At 44.9% G+C, this 17,052-nt stretch overlaps 1 protein-coding gene across 1 annotated transcript; it reads right to left on the bottom strand.

Annotated features, from left to right (window-relative positions):
• Positions 1-506: 506 nt before the first annotated feature.
• LOC127294998 (uncharacterized) lies at positions 507-11,232 on the bottom strand. Its single transcript, XM_051324900.2, has 4 exons — positions 9,809-11,232; positions 7,615-8,186; positions 7,316-7,535; positions 507-2,182 (listed from the first exon to the last, which is right to left on the bottom strand). The coding sequence occupies exons 1-4, from the start codon at positions 11,066-11,068 to the stop codon at positions 860-862; spliced, it is 3,375 nt and encodes a 1,124-aa protein (XP_051180860.1). The 5' UTR covers positions 11,069-11,232; the 3' UTR covers positions 507-859.
• Positions 11,233-17,052: the final 5,820 nt, after the last annotated feature.

The following is a 17,052-nucleotide window of genomic DNA, read 5'->3' as shown; positions in this document are numbered from 1 at the left end:
CTTGTATTTCCTACGATCAGTGTCCGTTTGGTGCGTGGTAAAGTAGAGCGTATTTACAGCTTAACATAAAAAAACATCCTTTATTTTTGATTCCTCACTCATCATGCCATGGTGATTTAACATGGAATTATCATTTATTATTCAACTCCTGACAACCTTGAGGGCGCGGCGGCACCACCGCGCCTTTCCTTGCTAGTATTATTAATGAATGATCTCCTTCGTATAATTTATATATCTCTCGTAGCTCGATAAGTATTAGTGGACTTACATATTAGCAAAATGTATTGTTAATAGTGGCCTTGCATATGAAAAAGGAGAGAGTAACTGTTTTATATGTCAAATTATTCTCCTGTGGCAAAGCACGCGCATTCAACTAGCTGTTAATAGATTCACGATTTTTTTGTTTTTCTAATAGGATGGCACGGGCAGTTAGCTAGTAACTATACATAAAGCACGATGGAACCACTCAGGTCTACATAAATAGAAAACAAAAGAAACTATGCAGATGCACAAGTAACAATCCAGGTGAGGCTTATCAAAAGTGTCCCACACAAAATGCTGTTACAAATCCGAACTAAAAGACCCAAGGTGATGCATGAGTAATAACACGTACACTAGAGCACCTCCAGGGACTCTGTATAAAGATAATCCAGTACAAAAGTGATTATCATCGACAATCGTTTTCTGTATCACAAGGCATTGATTTGTTCCCAGCCATCAGGCATTGGTCCAGAGATTCAGAAAGAAATTGGTGTATGACTGAAAGCTTGCAAGCAATGCACTCAAAGATCTGGAGACTCAACTGACAACAAATGCACCAAGCATACAAGATTACCTCAAAAGTTACATATGTCCTAATTTATATATATTTCATGCCTGCAATTCTTATCTGCCTTGATATCAGGTACTGCGCTAGGGAATAAATAACTCCTAACAACCCTAAAACACGCACGGCAAGTATGTCTGTCATTATAATTGACGGCAAATTGAGAGGCAGTGTCAGAAGCAGCTTCGAATCACTCTGCCTGACATAATCCCACATGAACCGACTGAAAAGTATGTGATTGGGTAGTGTGAGCACGAGAAGAGCAACATTTTTCACAGCATACAGCCAGCCTGGGCCCCCAATATCAAGAGCCCATCCTCCACTGCCAGGCCAAGTCTCCTCCCATGTCCTATACAATGCTGTCAATAGCAGATACCCAGAAATTGAAACTATTACAGGGAAGTAACGTTGCCTCTCACCAAATCCTGCAACGATATCTGAATCCTGGTTCAGAAGCAGAAGGATGGGTGCTAGGAAGAAAATTGCACGGTTTGAGCCACCAGTAAGTGTTACGTTGAGAACAAGGCAGATGATGAAACACAACACCACAGAAAAGTTGCCAATAGCAGGCATCCAAGCTGCCTCAGCAGCCAATCTCTTGATGGTGAAAGTTGGTGCAGCATGAGCTCTTCGTTGCTGCAGTAACCTTGCTTTGGGTGGAAAGGCAGAGCCCTGCCCGCCAGATGGACCATGAGCTATACCTCTATCTGCAGCTTTGTCACGCAACAGCAAAGCTAGTTCAAACTTGATTTCTAATGCAATGATAATGAATATAGCAGCATAGAGACCCAAAAGCGACATTCTGGCCCCCTCTATAGCCAGCATGTTAGTGAACTTCTCAGCTTCATCCTCATCTGCAAAACTTTTGGCCCTTAATTGTCCTTCTAGCAGATAGGTGACTGGGAACAAGGCTACTAAGAAAGAGAACACCCATGGCAAAACCCTCGTGCTGGACTCAGATGGAAGATGTGTGAATACTATGAAGACAGCAGCAGAAACGATTGTTGCAACAAGAAGAGGATATAGAACAACTGCCTGGAAGAAGTACTGGACAGATATGTAGATGCCTAGTGTAATTCCAGCTCCCACTGCATACAAAGCTCTCAATTCAACAACATACTTCACTGGGATGATAGATGTAACTGCTGCTAAGGTAAGTACCCCTGTTGCTATGAGCAGCCATGATGGCCATGTGGGCTTAGATGCCACAAAACCATATATTGAAGTGTCATCGTCAGATAAATGTGCTGCCATGATCAGCTCCGACCGGTATACCCACGACAGTCTAACAGGAGGCTGCATAATCACAAAAAGAAGCCCTGTGGCCACAACAAGTCCCAGTAATCTCTTTGCTGACTGCAAGAAAATAATAAAATATAATCAGTTGGTGCAACCTTAAAAGTACATGCATAGTGTGCATTATCAAAGTAATGACTTGACACTCCAAATGAAATAGGTATAAAGCAAAAGGCTACAATATACTCCCTCCAGTCACTATATATATATATATATACTACACCCGGGTGTAGTTACACCCACGCGTGTTTCTCATAATCTAGAGAGTATCTATCATGGCGGAGAGTATGTACATGTAGTATGAAGTATATAAAACTATTTTGGAAGTATATATACTACTTTATAGGTAGTATGTACATTTTTTTACGCAGACTTATTTTTTACGTATACATGTGCATGTATTTCAGATATATAGTGCAAACTATGGGTTCACTTGCATTTTTTTCACCAAACTTGGTTTGGAGTATCTTAGATATTGTATACGAACATACTCAAACCGATAAAGTATCGTATATACTTCCGTACGGAAGTATATATAATACTTTTTCGGTTTGAGTATGTTCCTACACTATCTAAGATACTTGATACTTCAAATCAGGTACGATGCGGATTTTCTACCCGTACGCATGCAGTTAGAGCGATTAGATGTGGTACGAAGATTCGTGCTGCTGTTTGATATCGTTTAAACTTTAAACAACGAAAGAATATCTTTCCGGTGTTGTCCACGAAAAAGACAAAAGGGCACTCGTGCCCGGCTCCCACCAACATTGCCATTCATGAATAAAACAACACAGTAAAACGGCACCGGTGTCCGGCTCCATGATGCTTGTCCCTCAGCTCCCAGCCAGCCACCGCCCCTCGCCAAGATCCAAGTCATACCTTCCCTAGGCCCATCGTCTCTAGTGCTAGACTGAGGGGTGTCCCCAACCACCACGGCAAGAGAGATAGTATACCACAGCGAAAAAGATCAAATCCTCGAGAACATTTGTGCAGAAAAAATGTCAGGATCTATAGAAGGTAGAAGGTACGGGGGAGGAAAAAGATCAAATCCTCAATTAACAATCTGAAATCACATTCCCATACGAGATGTGGCTCTACAATAGCAACATTTGGATCTAATACAACACGATTTGGACCATGAACACCACGAGCAAAAAAAAAAATTACGCATATTAATTAAACTGCTCCCTCCGTCCCATAAAACAGGACTAAAATTTGTTAAATTTGGATGTATCTAGACACTTACCTAGATACATCCAAATTTGTATCAATCTCCGACATGTTTCATGAGACGGATGGAGTATTAGAGAAAAGATAGGATCTGTTTGAAACCAGAACAATTATAATCTGCTTGTTCTACAGCAATACATCTCCCGTGTACAAATCTGGATGATGGATTCTTACAAAAAAAAATCCTTGGGAAAGGATCTGGAACTTGATAAATTTTGATTCCAACAAAAGAAATAAGAGACCCGAGATGAAAAATGTAAGAACGGATCTAGATGATGGATTCATACAAAAAAAATCCTTGGGGAAAGGATCGGATCTTGGTAAATCTTGATAACAATTAAAAATCAGGAAATTCAACAAAGAAAAAGTAAGAACGGATCTGGATCCAGCTAATTGTTCCGCCTGGCTCCATCTTACAGAGGCCAACAGCAAAGACGTGGGCGAGCACCTCCGCCTCCATAAAAGGGTGTTGAGAACGCCAGCCTCCCCACTGCAGTGTGACCGACGTCAGCTCGCTCGTCCAGCTCCAGCTCTAGAGGATGCGGGGCAGTCAATCCACATGGTGAGACATGGAAGGCCTCGTTGGGGGCGCCGGGACCCAGCAACGCACGTGGCGAGGTCGTTGTGGCCAGCCAGGAAGAGATCAACGAGGATCTTATGGATGGACGAGGGCACACCTGGAGTTTGTGGCTCACGGCAGGGTGGAGGAATGCTGGCGAACGCCAGCGGCAGGCACACTCAGTTGGGCTGGGGATAGGTGGGAGAGCGAGAGCATGTGGAGAGAGAGAGAGATAGAGTTCGGGTATCTATACCCCTGGGTAGCCCAATATTTTGCTATATATATATATTTAACCTATACTAGCAAAATACCAGTGCGCTGCTAGGAGAAAATACGAGTTTATTAAAAAAAAGCTTTAAACAGCCTGCAATGCATCATTAACCATTATGCAACCTACTCGCCACATATTCGACTATCTGGTCTAGCTTATATCTCCCACAAAACTAATCTCGCTGTCTTGTCTTCTTCAACTTCATCTAATAAAATGAACATTTTTTAAAAAAAGAACATCAAGGGTACTCCAAAAAGTTGCCAAAATTCATAAAACATAGTATATATAGTATTACAAAATAATACTCCCTCCGATCCATAATAAGTGTGGGAGATTTAGTAACTAACTTAGTATTAAATCTCTGACACTTATTATGGATCAGGCGTAATATTATTGTTCTGAAGTTTATCAAAAAGCTACCAGTAAGGAGCTAAAAAGATCATAATTGAAATTAAATCTAATGTGGTATTCTATTATATCTTTTTACTGGCATTTGTTTTGGGGCTTTTTAGAATTTATTTTTTCCTCAAAATTTATGTTTCTTTTATTTTATCTCCTTTTGTTGACTGCGCTATGAAGTGAGGATAATTGCACCGAAATCACCATTAAAACTGCCTTCACACTGCTGGTGAGCCATGGTAACAGCACTGCATGAGAATGCCTCTCGCGTTCACATGTAGTGTGCAAACCCCTGACATCTCGATCTTCCGTTCTTCCTTCAGACACTAATCCTGAGCGGTCACCATGCCAAAGCTTGATGTCACCATCACAGGGTAATTCGAATCAGCTCGATCCGTTAACATTGATTTCAATGGATGGGTACTCAATACTGAAACGGGCGGACAATACCATTCCACTCTACAATCTCTGAAGTTTTTCTACTTAAGTGTCAGAGCATTCGAAAATTCTGAAGATTGCAATTGCACATTGCACACTGCCAAATTTCATGTACAGAATCACAAGACAAAAATCGCACATTGCCACACTCCATGCTCTTGACACCTGGCTCGATCTCGTTGCCCAACACCTCCAAGCCACTGAATTTACATCTCCAACATTATGGAAGCAGCACACGGGCTACCAAGATACTAGATATGGGGCTGAGAGGGAGGTGGTTGAGGCAGCCCTGAGCTGGAGGAGTTCGCAGGGAGGCAGAGCTGTACTTGTTCAAGCGGACAATTTGTACTGCAGTTCTCCGGGCGGTGGTGGAGCACCGGCCACAAAGCTCAGAAGGACAGCGACAGAGCACAAACTTCCGTCGGTGGGCGTGGATGAGGGCGAAGGGAGCGCCGACATGGTCACGGCACCCGCACCGGCGCAACACATGTGGGCGGTGACACGGTCAACGACCTCCCGCTGGCATCGGTAGCTGTCATTCCCATCCTTCCCGCGGAAGGTGCCCCCACCCAAGCTCCATCTCCGAGGAGAGCGTTCCAGGTTAGAGCAAGTCAGGATGTGGGAGTCTTACCATGACGGGAACATGGTCCGACATTGGACGGACGTGAGAAACACTCCTCGGGCCTCAAGCGCGTGGCGTGGAGAGGCGCCCTTCGTACCGGGCCATCCCATCCGGCGCGAGGCGACACTACTATCCCGTACGGCAGTGAGGCGGCCCAAGGGGATGGAACCGCCGGTGAAGCTTGGCGTGATTGAGCTCAAGGCTTCGTACCTCATGTTGGGCTTTTCGGAGACGATGCCGAGTGGCGCCCCAAACGGAGCTTGGCCTTCCCATCCGACGCGAGGAGACACTACTATCCCGTACGGCGGCGAGGCGGCCCAAGGGGATGGAACCGCCGGTGAAGCTTGGCGCCATTGAGCTCGCGGCTTCGTACCTCATGGTGGGCTTCTCGAAGACGATGTCGAGTGGCACCCCAAAAAGAGAAACAATTTGTTTGTTTTGGTTGCAATCTCTACAGAAGTTTTGTCCCACATCGGTAAGCTGGCTTTGCCGATGATGTACGGGCGATGGCAAGTTTATTTGACGTGCGAAAACTTAGAGCCGGTTTTTTTACCTACCGACACCACCAATTGCAATTTAATAGTAAAGACATATATACATATATATGGCTATCTTACCAGAAATTTAATGTGGTGTTGTAATATTTTGTTCTCTCTATTCGTTTTTTGTTTTCTACTCCCTCCATTCGTTTTTTATTGAATCTGATTTAGTACAACTAGAAAGGGAACGGAGAGAGTATTTGACTGTCATCTAATTCTCTCTTGGGGCAGCTGTTTATTTTCTCTATCTTAATGAAATGGGAAGAGCACCTGCCTTTTACATAAACAAAAATACTGAAAGGTTCAGACTCCAAACTTTAAAATCCATATGCTTACTGGCCTCTCGTAATCATGCTCAAGAAGAACCTAAATGCTTGCATATAACTACATGATGTCATGTTGACCTTACATTGACAAGCAGGGATTATTTCAAGCATTTACCTAGCGTAACAAAACTAAAAGGCGAGGGCTGTAACTTCCAAAGATACTCTTACGACTTCACATTATTTAATTACTTTGTGCATGCTACATGAAGAAAAGTACTTAATTGAAGAATGACGTACAAGTGGGATCCTTTGTATAAACTCTTGATAAAAGTATGGAGTTATCTAATTCAAAATCCAACGGATGGAAAGCATTCTCCAGTGTTCCAGGGCAAAAGACTAAAAGTAACATTATCTCATCAAACAGCTGGCATTGTGTCTACAAGACTATTTTCAGCTCAAAAAACATCAGACAATATTGAAACTAACACACAACTCAAACATGTCAAAGTTCATAGACTTGCATCGTCATTTTTCTGGACAAATTCTCATCTAATTTACTGGGGCAGGTCAAATCACTATGTAAAACCAAAAGCAATGTCAACCACTTGGGCATTCTCAAAACGCTACAAATTTTCTTGCGATATGGGGCTAATGATTGTATGTCAATGTATAACATTTCAGAGTTGTAAGAGTAAAACATTAATGTCTGGAAAATCAACAAACTCTCAATAGATCTTCGTTGAGTAGTTGAGAAAATTCACGTTAGTGTGCAAGTATAGCAGTAAACCGTGAATAGATAATAACGTCAAAGAAGCTTTTTTGGGAAGAATGATCTTTTAAAACAGAATAAAATGCCAAGTATCAATTACCTGAGCATGAGGGAAATGGAGAGCCACTATTGGGATGCAAGCAACACCAGTCAATAGAATATATGACCCCAAAAGAAGTCCATCTGAAGGAGGCCTTCCATTCCACCACTGTAAAGCTTCAAAAACTGTTTCGCGACAGAGCCATGCAGAAAAGGCTACTACGGATGCATGGAAATAAGCTTGCCAAATCTTCATCATTGGAGCCCCTTTGGACTTGTCTCTGGAAGGCAGGAAGACTGTTCAGTGAAGAAGTGAAGATATTCAGCTAGAGGCCTAGAACATGAAGTTAAAGCAGGTACCTGTAAAGAAGTAGAGGAGGGGTGACAGCAAGTAGTAAAACAGCTGAAACCCATACCACCGATCTTGACGTGATAAACAACATTGATAATTTTGATGAATAGAGACAAGTCAGGACCCAAGCAGCTTTGGGCCCAAGTCTCTGGTCAACAGATAATCTTCTTACAAGAGCCAACCCGAAAAAGGTTGTGATCAAAACCATATAATTTGGATACATTATATCATCCTCAAATCCAAAGTAGTACATGGTAGCATAGTTGAAGAGTCGGTTCTCAATGTAGCATAGCAATAATGCATGACCAATAAGACCAAGTTCCACAAGAAAGCGCAGTTTTGTTGGGAGAAGTGCCAAACCAGGAACAGCCATTGCCATGATGACAGCTGCGACAATGTACTTGACGAACGATTTCATTGGCATGCCAGCAATCCAAATATTTAGATCCCAATAGTTATGCACTACAAACCAAAGGACCATCAAGCTTGATATTGCCACAAATGTGAAGTATGATGACAAGCTTTTCTTAGTAAAGAACCTCGCCACATAATAGCCAGAAAGCATTGGGAGTGGAAGGAACTGCAAGTAGATCAATGAGGAGTTCAATAGATGGAACAGCAAAACAACAGAGAGCAGCTTGGAAATAGTCATATAGATGCTGACAAACAGCAGCTTCCAAGATAGTCATATAGAAGCTGAAACTTCAAGGACAGGTAGTAAATAAAAGCAACACCAATAAAAATAGTTATTCTCTAGGTATCCATACTAGGACAACTGGGTTGCAGTTTCAACGGGACATGTTGTTGTGTCATTACTAAAAGACCAGACTAAGATTAGATTGAGTCAATAGATCTCAAGCGAAAAAATCAATCCTATGGGCAATCTCCAAAAAAAATTATCAATGCACACCGTGTCATGCCAATCCAACCTAGTCGACCATGCAAGAAATGTGTCTCTAGTCTCTACATACCCAGCCACCTTAAGACACTTTCAGTGAGAGAAAAGACCCTATTAGCACACATCCTAGTGATTCCATGAACGCCCATATGTTGAGGGACTTCATTCACTATGAAACTGGAACAACTGAAGCAGACCAAAAATATCATTTCATCAATGTTACATAACAATACATTCATGTGTTAATTAAATAGTGAAACCTGTCATATCAGGGCAGGGCAACTTTCAGCCAGTACAGATGTGTCAGCTTTAATACAGATAATAAATAATTTCTCAAAGTAAAATAAACAACAAAATTGAAGAGCACCAACAACAAGAAGCCATTGCCATGTATTACCGGACAACTTTGATATGGGAACAGAACGAACTAATGTTGATTAAAATATGGATGATAATATTCACCAAGACAACAGTTATTTCTGAACAGATTAGTGCTGAATCATGAACTCTAAACTGAAAATTCTAATCAAGCCTGGCCACCAAAAGGGCAGATATCACTTAGTATTCATCATATGAGGATCATCCAGAACAACTGCCAAAAAAAAAATGCATGACCTACATTAAGTCAAACACTAAAGGGGTCTACGTGTCACCTTGAAACAAATGGGACAGTGACTAAGATGGACAGCCAACCACAAGCATACAGATCAAAGGCAATGAAAAAGAAAATTATTTTACTTAGAGGTTAACTCCTTAAAAGGATTTATAAAACTAACTGAGAAAGAAAGAGTGAAGCACCAATATTAGTATCTAACCATGGTTTTAAAGGCGCCAAGGCGTCCTAAGGCGAAGGGGGGGCGCTCCGACGCTTAGGCGACGCCTAGGCGGACGCTTTGGACGCCTAGGCGCCTAAGGCGGGCGTTTTTCTAAGGCGGAGGGGGAGCGCTTGGACGCTTAGGCGTCCCTAAGGCGACGCCTAGGCGACGCCTTTAAAACCATGTATCTAACAACTAGTATATAACAATTTAACATACAACAATAATTATAAACTTAGATGCACCAAAGACTACAAGGGTTTTGATCAATTTCATAATTTATAATACGTACAAGATTTGCTTTACTCTTTAGTTTATAACAGGTTTTAGTTCAAGATAGCATGCGATGTCGCTAAGAATAATAAGTTGAACAAATAAAAACACAGATTAGAATATTTCAGAACGTATTAGAAATAAACATTTCAGTTGTGCTAAAGTAGATTACAAAGTTGGAATGCGGATATCACTATGAAGCAGGTTGTAACATACCACAAGAGGGAATCCAATGACTAGAGAAGCTGCTCCACTGACAAGCACGGCCAACCCCGTAAAAGCCAGCGAGCTAGCTGCATCTCCAACCTTGCCAGCAGCATGTGCTGCCAGACCCAAAGCCCCACCAAGCATGGTGACGGTGACAAGCAGGTAATTGAGTGGCGGGGGTGCATGGATGTACCTTCCAAAGGCGTGAAATACAACTCGAACCTCTAGGCAGAGGACCACTAGAACAAGTGCAACGAAGCCATTGGTGATCCTTATGTGATCCATTGTGCGTGTATCCCTGGTAATCCACCACAGCGCACCCCGTGTAGATGCATAGAGCTGGAACAAGAATGGTACAAAGAAGAGCAGAAGCAGATCACACACATTGGCCCATGATGCAAATAGTGTGGCGTGGTGAGACGCAGCATGGAACAAGACTGGCACGAAGAGTAGATACAAGGCATGCACACAGCTCTCCAACGGGCCAAGGATGCCATCACTGTCCTGCAATGGAGCATCCTGTTTTCGGTTCTTGAAGCTAGACGGGCGGGGTATGGAGAAAAGCCAGTAGAAGACCATGGTGAATGTGGCGAGATAGTAGGAAGCATTAGTCATGCCGACTGCAGAGACAACTGCCCATGTGAAGATTGCAGGCGCTGCAACAGGCAGGCACGCAAAGAGGAGGCGCTCGAGCGCGGCAACGATTGTAGGGTTCTCAAGCTGGATCCAGCGGAATTGGAGGGACGCCCACACGCCTATGAGGAAGGAGGTCTCGGCGCAGAGGAGCAGTGCAAGTAGCGTGAGGGGCAGCGTGGCGGAGGCAGCGGAGGAGAGGGATGCTGAGAAGAAGAATGCGACGTCAGCAGCAAGCAGTGCGGCCCAGACTGTGAAGAAGGCGGCCTGCCGGAGCCGCAGCGCGTCGAGAAGGTACGCGGCGGCGAGCCCAACGGCGAGGACGGCGAAGACGGGGATGCCACCGAGGTCGAGGAGGAAGGCGGCGGCCGGCGCGAGCGCCGCCGAGATGCGCGCGTTGTGGGCAAAGCCCGGAGGCGGCGCGGCACGGGGCCCGGCGGCTGAGGCGGAGGCGGAGGCGGATGAGTGGGGCCTGGAGGTAGGGGAAGGGAAAGAGAGGAGGGGTTTGGGGGAAGAGGTGGAGTTGCGGCGGTCGTGGTGCGGCGAGGGGGAGGAGGAGAAGGTCGGGGTGGAGAGTGACGGGGAGAAGGGGAGGCGGCCGTGGCGGGAGCTGGAGCTGGAGGCAGATAGATCCATGGCGGGGCGGTAGTGGTGTCGACCCAAGGCAGGCGGGATCTAGGGTTTGGGTTTGGGAGGCATCGGCGGCAGCGGGAGAGGAAGAAGAAGATTGGCGACGGGGATGGGGATGGGGATGGTCGAGATTCGAGAATGGAGACGAGATCTCAACTCAAGGACGGAATGGGCAAGTCGCTATACTACTACTGTATAGTATACGTACCGAGAAAATCAATCCTCGTGAATTCTTAAGGGGAAAAGCTGGTGTTCCCCCGGACGATTACTGATCAAATCCTCCGGGTCCTACCAGGCACGCGGCGCGTTGTGGTCCACGCGCACATGGGTAGGTCCCACTGAACCAAGGCAGAAAAATATCCCATCCATCTTCCTCGCTTCCCTTTTCCATGGCTGCTCTCTGCGCGCGGCCAAGATCCGCCTTCGCATGGAGTCGCGGCTGCACGCGACGCCGTGGGTCAACTCCGCAAAGAGCCATCGTCCGCCGCTCCCGCTCCTCCCCGGCCGGTCGCCGCTGGTCTCGGCCGCCGCTCCGCTTCTCGCCGCCGCGGAGGACTCCGGCAAGGAGATCCGCCGAATCCGCCACCTCTGGTGGGGGCGACCATCTTTGGCTGCGCGCGCCGCGCGGCTGCCATGGGGATCCCACGGAGCTTGGACGGCGCGCCACCGAGCGAGCTCGTCGCGTCTACTGCTCCGCCGCTGCTGCCGGCGTCCGTGACGTGGTGGCGAGATTTCTCCATCCTCCGGCTCCCCACCATGGCCGTCATCCTCCTCTCCCCCTTCCCTCTAGCCGCAAGTCAACGGCCGCCGCGCTAACGGCTCCTCGGCGTTTTTGCTCAGGGGCGTGATGCTACAATAGTATATTGTTTTTGGTACTTCAGTTTGGCATTTATGCTAATATAGTATACATTGTTTGCTATAATTCTTTTTGGCGAAATTTGTCTTGCTACAATTATATTTTTTCATCAATGCATAGTTTGCTACAATAGCAAAAAAATTTGCTACAATATTTTTGTTTTCTTGCTACTATACCATATTTTTTTGCTACTATGTCTCCGGCGAGTATCCGGTGGAATCAGGTTTTGCTACATTTGTTCTAGGTTTTAGCTATAATAGTATACGTTTTTTGCTACAAGTTCTCCGGCGAGGTCTCCGGCGAGACTTCGATGAGGTCGGTTTTGCTACAATAACAAAAAAAGTTGCTACAATCTTTGTGTGTATTTGCTAATATAGCATATATTTTTTGCTACTAAGTCTCCGGTGGGTCTCCGGCGACATCTCCGGCGAGTCTCCGGCGAGGTCTATGTTTTTAGGTGAAAATAGATTTTGCTACAATTGAACCGTTTTTGCTACTTTGGTACATCATGGTAGCAAAAGTGGAAGAGAGGACTGGTTGGTTTGATCTGACGGCCGAAAATGTTCCAGATCTGTTAATCGGACGGTTGGGGACCCGGGGGATTAGATTTCTAATCCCCCGGGGGACGCTCAGCACTCCCCATTCTTAAGACTAGACAGACACATGGGTCCACGCACGTCAGCCTCGTGAGCTAGTAGCACTTGACGTGAATAAAACTGGATTGCCACCCGGAAATTAGTTAACAGTAAGACGCACCTAGCTAGGTCTTCTCTCAGCGATTTCATGCTCTGAACTGTTGGATCGGATCGTTAAACGGTCTCGATTGATTTGTAGTTACCCCGCGCGCAGTCGTTGTGGTGGCCAGCCCAGCGTCTGTGGGCTGCTAGTCGTTGTGGTGACCAGCCCAGCGTCTGTGGGCTGCTACTCCCGGAACCGACCTGCGCCCTCTGTGCTTAATCGGGCTGTAAGTTGTAAAACACGCAGCCCAGTGAACTGCTCACCGTAAGGAACCCTATCAGCAGACGAGGTCTCTTTCCTATTCCCGTCCTTATTCAGGTGTGTTGCGCCACCAGCTGCCAGCATCTCCGCCGCTTCTTCCTTCCCTCACCAGTCACCACCCTCCTTTCCCGGCCGGCCAGCCCTATCACTGTCGCCCCATATCATCCTGATTGTCTCGAACTTGCTGTCACCCTCGCTCCCTCTCGATTCTCGAATCATAGCCCAGGTCACTGCGATCGGGGTTGTGCAGGGCTTGCGCCGTGGCGGGTAGGGACCTGACTGGCGGATATGAGGAGATGCGACGGCATCGGCGTCCTTGCCGCCAGGTCTCCCGCGAAATCGACCACCATCCTCATCAGACCTAGATCCTGGCCGACGTGCCCGTTATTAGTCCGTGTTGGGAGAAGCTATCCGGAGGCTACGTCGGATCACAATGTTTGGTTCTACCAGTCAAGGCAATGTCCCCTGAACTGTTTTAACGCAAACTGTTCATTTTCTGAAATTAAATAAACACGTTGATCAGATCAGCAGATGGCAAATTGAATGATTGGATCTCGGTGTTAGACACAACCTTGTTGCTGAATTCTTCTTTCCTTCATTCTTTTGCCTTAAGATTTACTTTTCATTCATTCTTCAGAGTACTTGTTATCTTGTGGAGAATTTATGAGTTTTCTGTATGTGCCTTTCTACTCGTTGGTGGTCGTGATTAAGATGGAGATATACTTCAATGCTACACCTGAGCATTTGATCAGTCGTTCCCCATGCCCTGTGTTTTTTGTTGGTGGTAGGAAACTCGATCCAGTGGTTTTGTAACTTTGCAAGAGAAGAGAGATGTGAGGATAGCTTCTGTCCTAAGATGGCTTGATACCTGAAGAAGTTTAGCATGTGCATAGAATCTGTAAACAACATATACAAAAGTTACTTTTGTGGAAAAAATAAAATAGAAAAGTGGTAGTAAGAAATAATGATTTTTTCGGTGCATGTCAACTGTATGCTACAATTTTATTTGTCAGTTCATCCTCTAAGGGCATGTCAAGAGATGCAATGGTTCGCCAAATTCTACCCTGAAATTGTGCGCCGTTTTAAATTTTATGTATATATAAGATATAAATTTATAAGCAGCAAGCAATTCTTTTAAAACAGAGTCCCAAATCCATGCCAAAATTGAATGACACATCACAATTTCATAGAACCGTTGTTTAAAATAACGACCATGTCCTATGTAGCTGCCAATCGACTATAGTATTTCTTTGTGATGTTGAGTGTAGATTTGGGCTGGTTCATGTGGGTAAAATGTCGATTCATTGCTCTGCTCGTTGATCATTTATTCTGCTAATTATTCTGTAGTACTATTTGGCCTACATGTATGTTCTTTTGCAATACTGATTTCATTTGTTCACGGACATAACTTGCAAGCCAGTCTATATTTCCTCTTTCACCACATCTTCGTACTGATAAATTCATCTTTCTTCTTCAGGTACAAAACTTGTGCACAGAAAGTACCTCCTTCTGGCAGCATCTATGTACTGAGTACTGAGTTGAATAATGTCTGCAGTCCAATTCTGGAGTTGTTGTTTATGCGGGATGTGGTGAAGGAGGAAATGAGATGGTTGAGGTTCCTCCCCCCCCCCCCCCTCCCCCCAACCCCCAATTGACAATGACATTGCCTGATGGGCGTGAAGAGCTTGTCACGAAGAGAACGACACTGGTAGCCTAACATAAAGGTCAAATACAACTTGATCCTACCATATTTACTATACGTTTGTTACATGCTCGATGTAATGGGTAATAGTTTGTTATAATTTTTTAATATATACTTGTTAGGTTGAGTAAACTATGCTGGAGGACAAGGATAGGTAGCGACATAGTTATGTCAGAAGGATTGCAACAACACACAGTGTTGACTCCATTGCAACTTGAGTCTGAAGCAATACAATTGTAATGTACGATTGATTATTGATGGTCACTGGATTACATACATAGATCCTTCATATTGATTGCAGCTAGCTAAATGGAAACGACTAACGCAAGGTACACGAGAAGTCAGTTTTCTTTAAAAATCTGACATGTTCAGTAGTTCGCTTCTTATAATTTCCTTTTGATTTCTTGCAGATAGAGCAAAGCCTCCATCCATTGACATCTATTTTTGAATAACACAAGGAGAAATGCAGTATTCATTTCTTAGGAGAGCCGGTGACGAAAACCAATCCATTATAGTTTTATATTCAGGTGAGAGAGTAATGAGTTTTCTAAGAAGATTATTTTAGTTATTTTAAATATCTCCTAATATAAATACCGTGAACATTTGGTTTTGCAAGGTGAGCTTATACGGAGATTTGGAACACATGATATGTAGCCTGGAATATATTTCAGTATCAAGTTGGGTTGTATTTACTATGAAAAACATGTGTGGAGCATTACACATAAATCCACATAGCTGACATGTACCAGTTGTAAATGCCCAATCTTTTATAGCAGTGATGCATTCCATATAACTTATTATTTGTTCCACAAACTTCAGATATTAGCCATTTCAGTAGAATAGCTTCACCTAAGTTACTATAAAACATTACAACTGTTATCGCCGGATTTTAACCAAGTCAGGAGATGGGCCATGATTGAGATGGGCTTAGAGGATACGCACGTAAAATATTTCTGAATCGGTCTCGTACGAGAGTTTGGGCTAGATTGCCCGTGTATTTGTACATTATGGTAGATTTAGAATTAAGAGATAGAGTTTAGTTCGTACGAAGTTAGGTTTATTCCAAAAATAGAAAGTCCACGGACTATAAATATGTACCTAGGGTTATTGAGAAAGGAGGACGATCACGTTCGCAACAAACCAATCTAGGCGCATCGCCACCCCTTGTTTCGAGGGTTTCTTCCGGGTAAGCGACATGCTGCCCAGATCGCATCTTGCGATCTGAGCAGCATAAAGTTTATTCGTTGTTTATGTGTTGCTCGTACTGAAGCATCGTTGATGGCGAGCAGCGCCGTTATCATAGATGTGTTAGGGCTAGCATCGATACTCTCTTGATGTATTCGCTTAGTTATGCTACCCCTAGATATCTAGCTGTCTTTACATCTATCTTAGGTGTAAGGGCAGCATCTTGTTTAGTCTTTATTTAGTAGATTTGATCTGTCATGGTCGTTCTTTGTTTCCCAAGGATTAGTTTGATATCTGCATAGTTAGGCCTTGCAAACGGGTTGAATGATCCAGTAGTGCGTGAGGTATGGTTTGCCGATCCTAGAGGAGTTGTTCCGGGAATCAACTCCATGTTGGTTTTTAGGCCTTTTCTAGGACTAGTTTTCCGTTATCTTTCGTATCTGCCAGGCTCAACTACGTGTAGGACGTTCCAGTTATGCGGTGAAAACCCTAGATCGTTGTAGATCGTTTTAACTTAATATTGATCAAGCAGGGCCACCATGTTATCGTAAATCTAATACAACCCATGGGTGGATCGGCTCCTTGAGCTGATTCACAGGATAACCTGAGAGCCGATCGAGGCTCGGATTTAATGTTTACGTGTCTGCCATGCAGGAAACTATTTGAAGCAATCCATCACCTTCCTGACCAGGTATAGGTCAGGTGGCACGCCCTCGCACCAGCCAGGACGTGTGCCGGAGCATTGCGGGCCATTGCCCGAGGGACCAGGGCCCACCAGCAGTTCTGGGAGCCTCCCGGCTCTTCGTGTTGCTCGTCGCTGCTCGCCGGTGGGTTTTGGCAGGCAATACATTCTGGCACGCCCGGTGGGACATTCTACAGCAACTGCGTCAACATCTGCAGCGGAGATGGCGGAGGAACCGGTCACGTACGAAGAACTGACTGAGGAGCACAAGAAGAAGTACGATGAGATTAAAGCTCTCTTTGAAGCTGACCTCATCGGCTCTTTCGAGAGGACCCGTAGGCATGGCATTAGGTGGAAAGGGTTCTCACCCGAAGGCGCTCTCGATTAAGTGGATCTGTCTACCCCTTCAGAAGAACGCACCAGAGCTCTGCGCCAGGAAGTTAATTACATGGTGGCTCATTCGCTACCCCGTCATTCTGAGAGCCTGGTGAACGCTTTCGAGCGCGTTGCGGTTCGCGTGGTCCAGGAAATCATGAAGCATCAGTACTCTCCGTCATGACCTGCCC

This window comes from Lolium perenne, chromosome 4 (genome assembly GCF_019359855.2).
Source record: "Lolium perenne isolate Kyuss_39 chromosome 4, Kyuss_2.0, whole genome shotgun sequence".
NCBI lineage: Eukaryota > Viridiplantae > Streptophyta > Magnoliopsida > Poales > Poaceae > Lolium > Lolium perenne.
This window is presented reverse-complemented; position numbering and strand designations above follow the sequence as displayed.

Excerpts from the sequence above, each read along its gene's own strand:
- LOC127294998 (XM_051324900.2), bottom strand. The coding sequence starts at position 11,068 with ATGGATCTATCTGCCTCCAGCTCCAGCTCCCGCCACGGCCGCCTCCCC. Across the intron at positions 8,187-9,808 it reads TCATTGGATTCCCTCTTGTG|TTCCTTCCACTCCCAATGCT; the intron begins GTATGTTACAAC and ends ATCTACTTGCAG. Across the intron at positions 2,183-7,315 it reads TCCATTTCCCTCATGCTCAG|TCAGCAAAGAGATTACTGGG; the intron begins GTAATTGATACT and ends ATTTTCTTGCAG.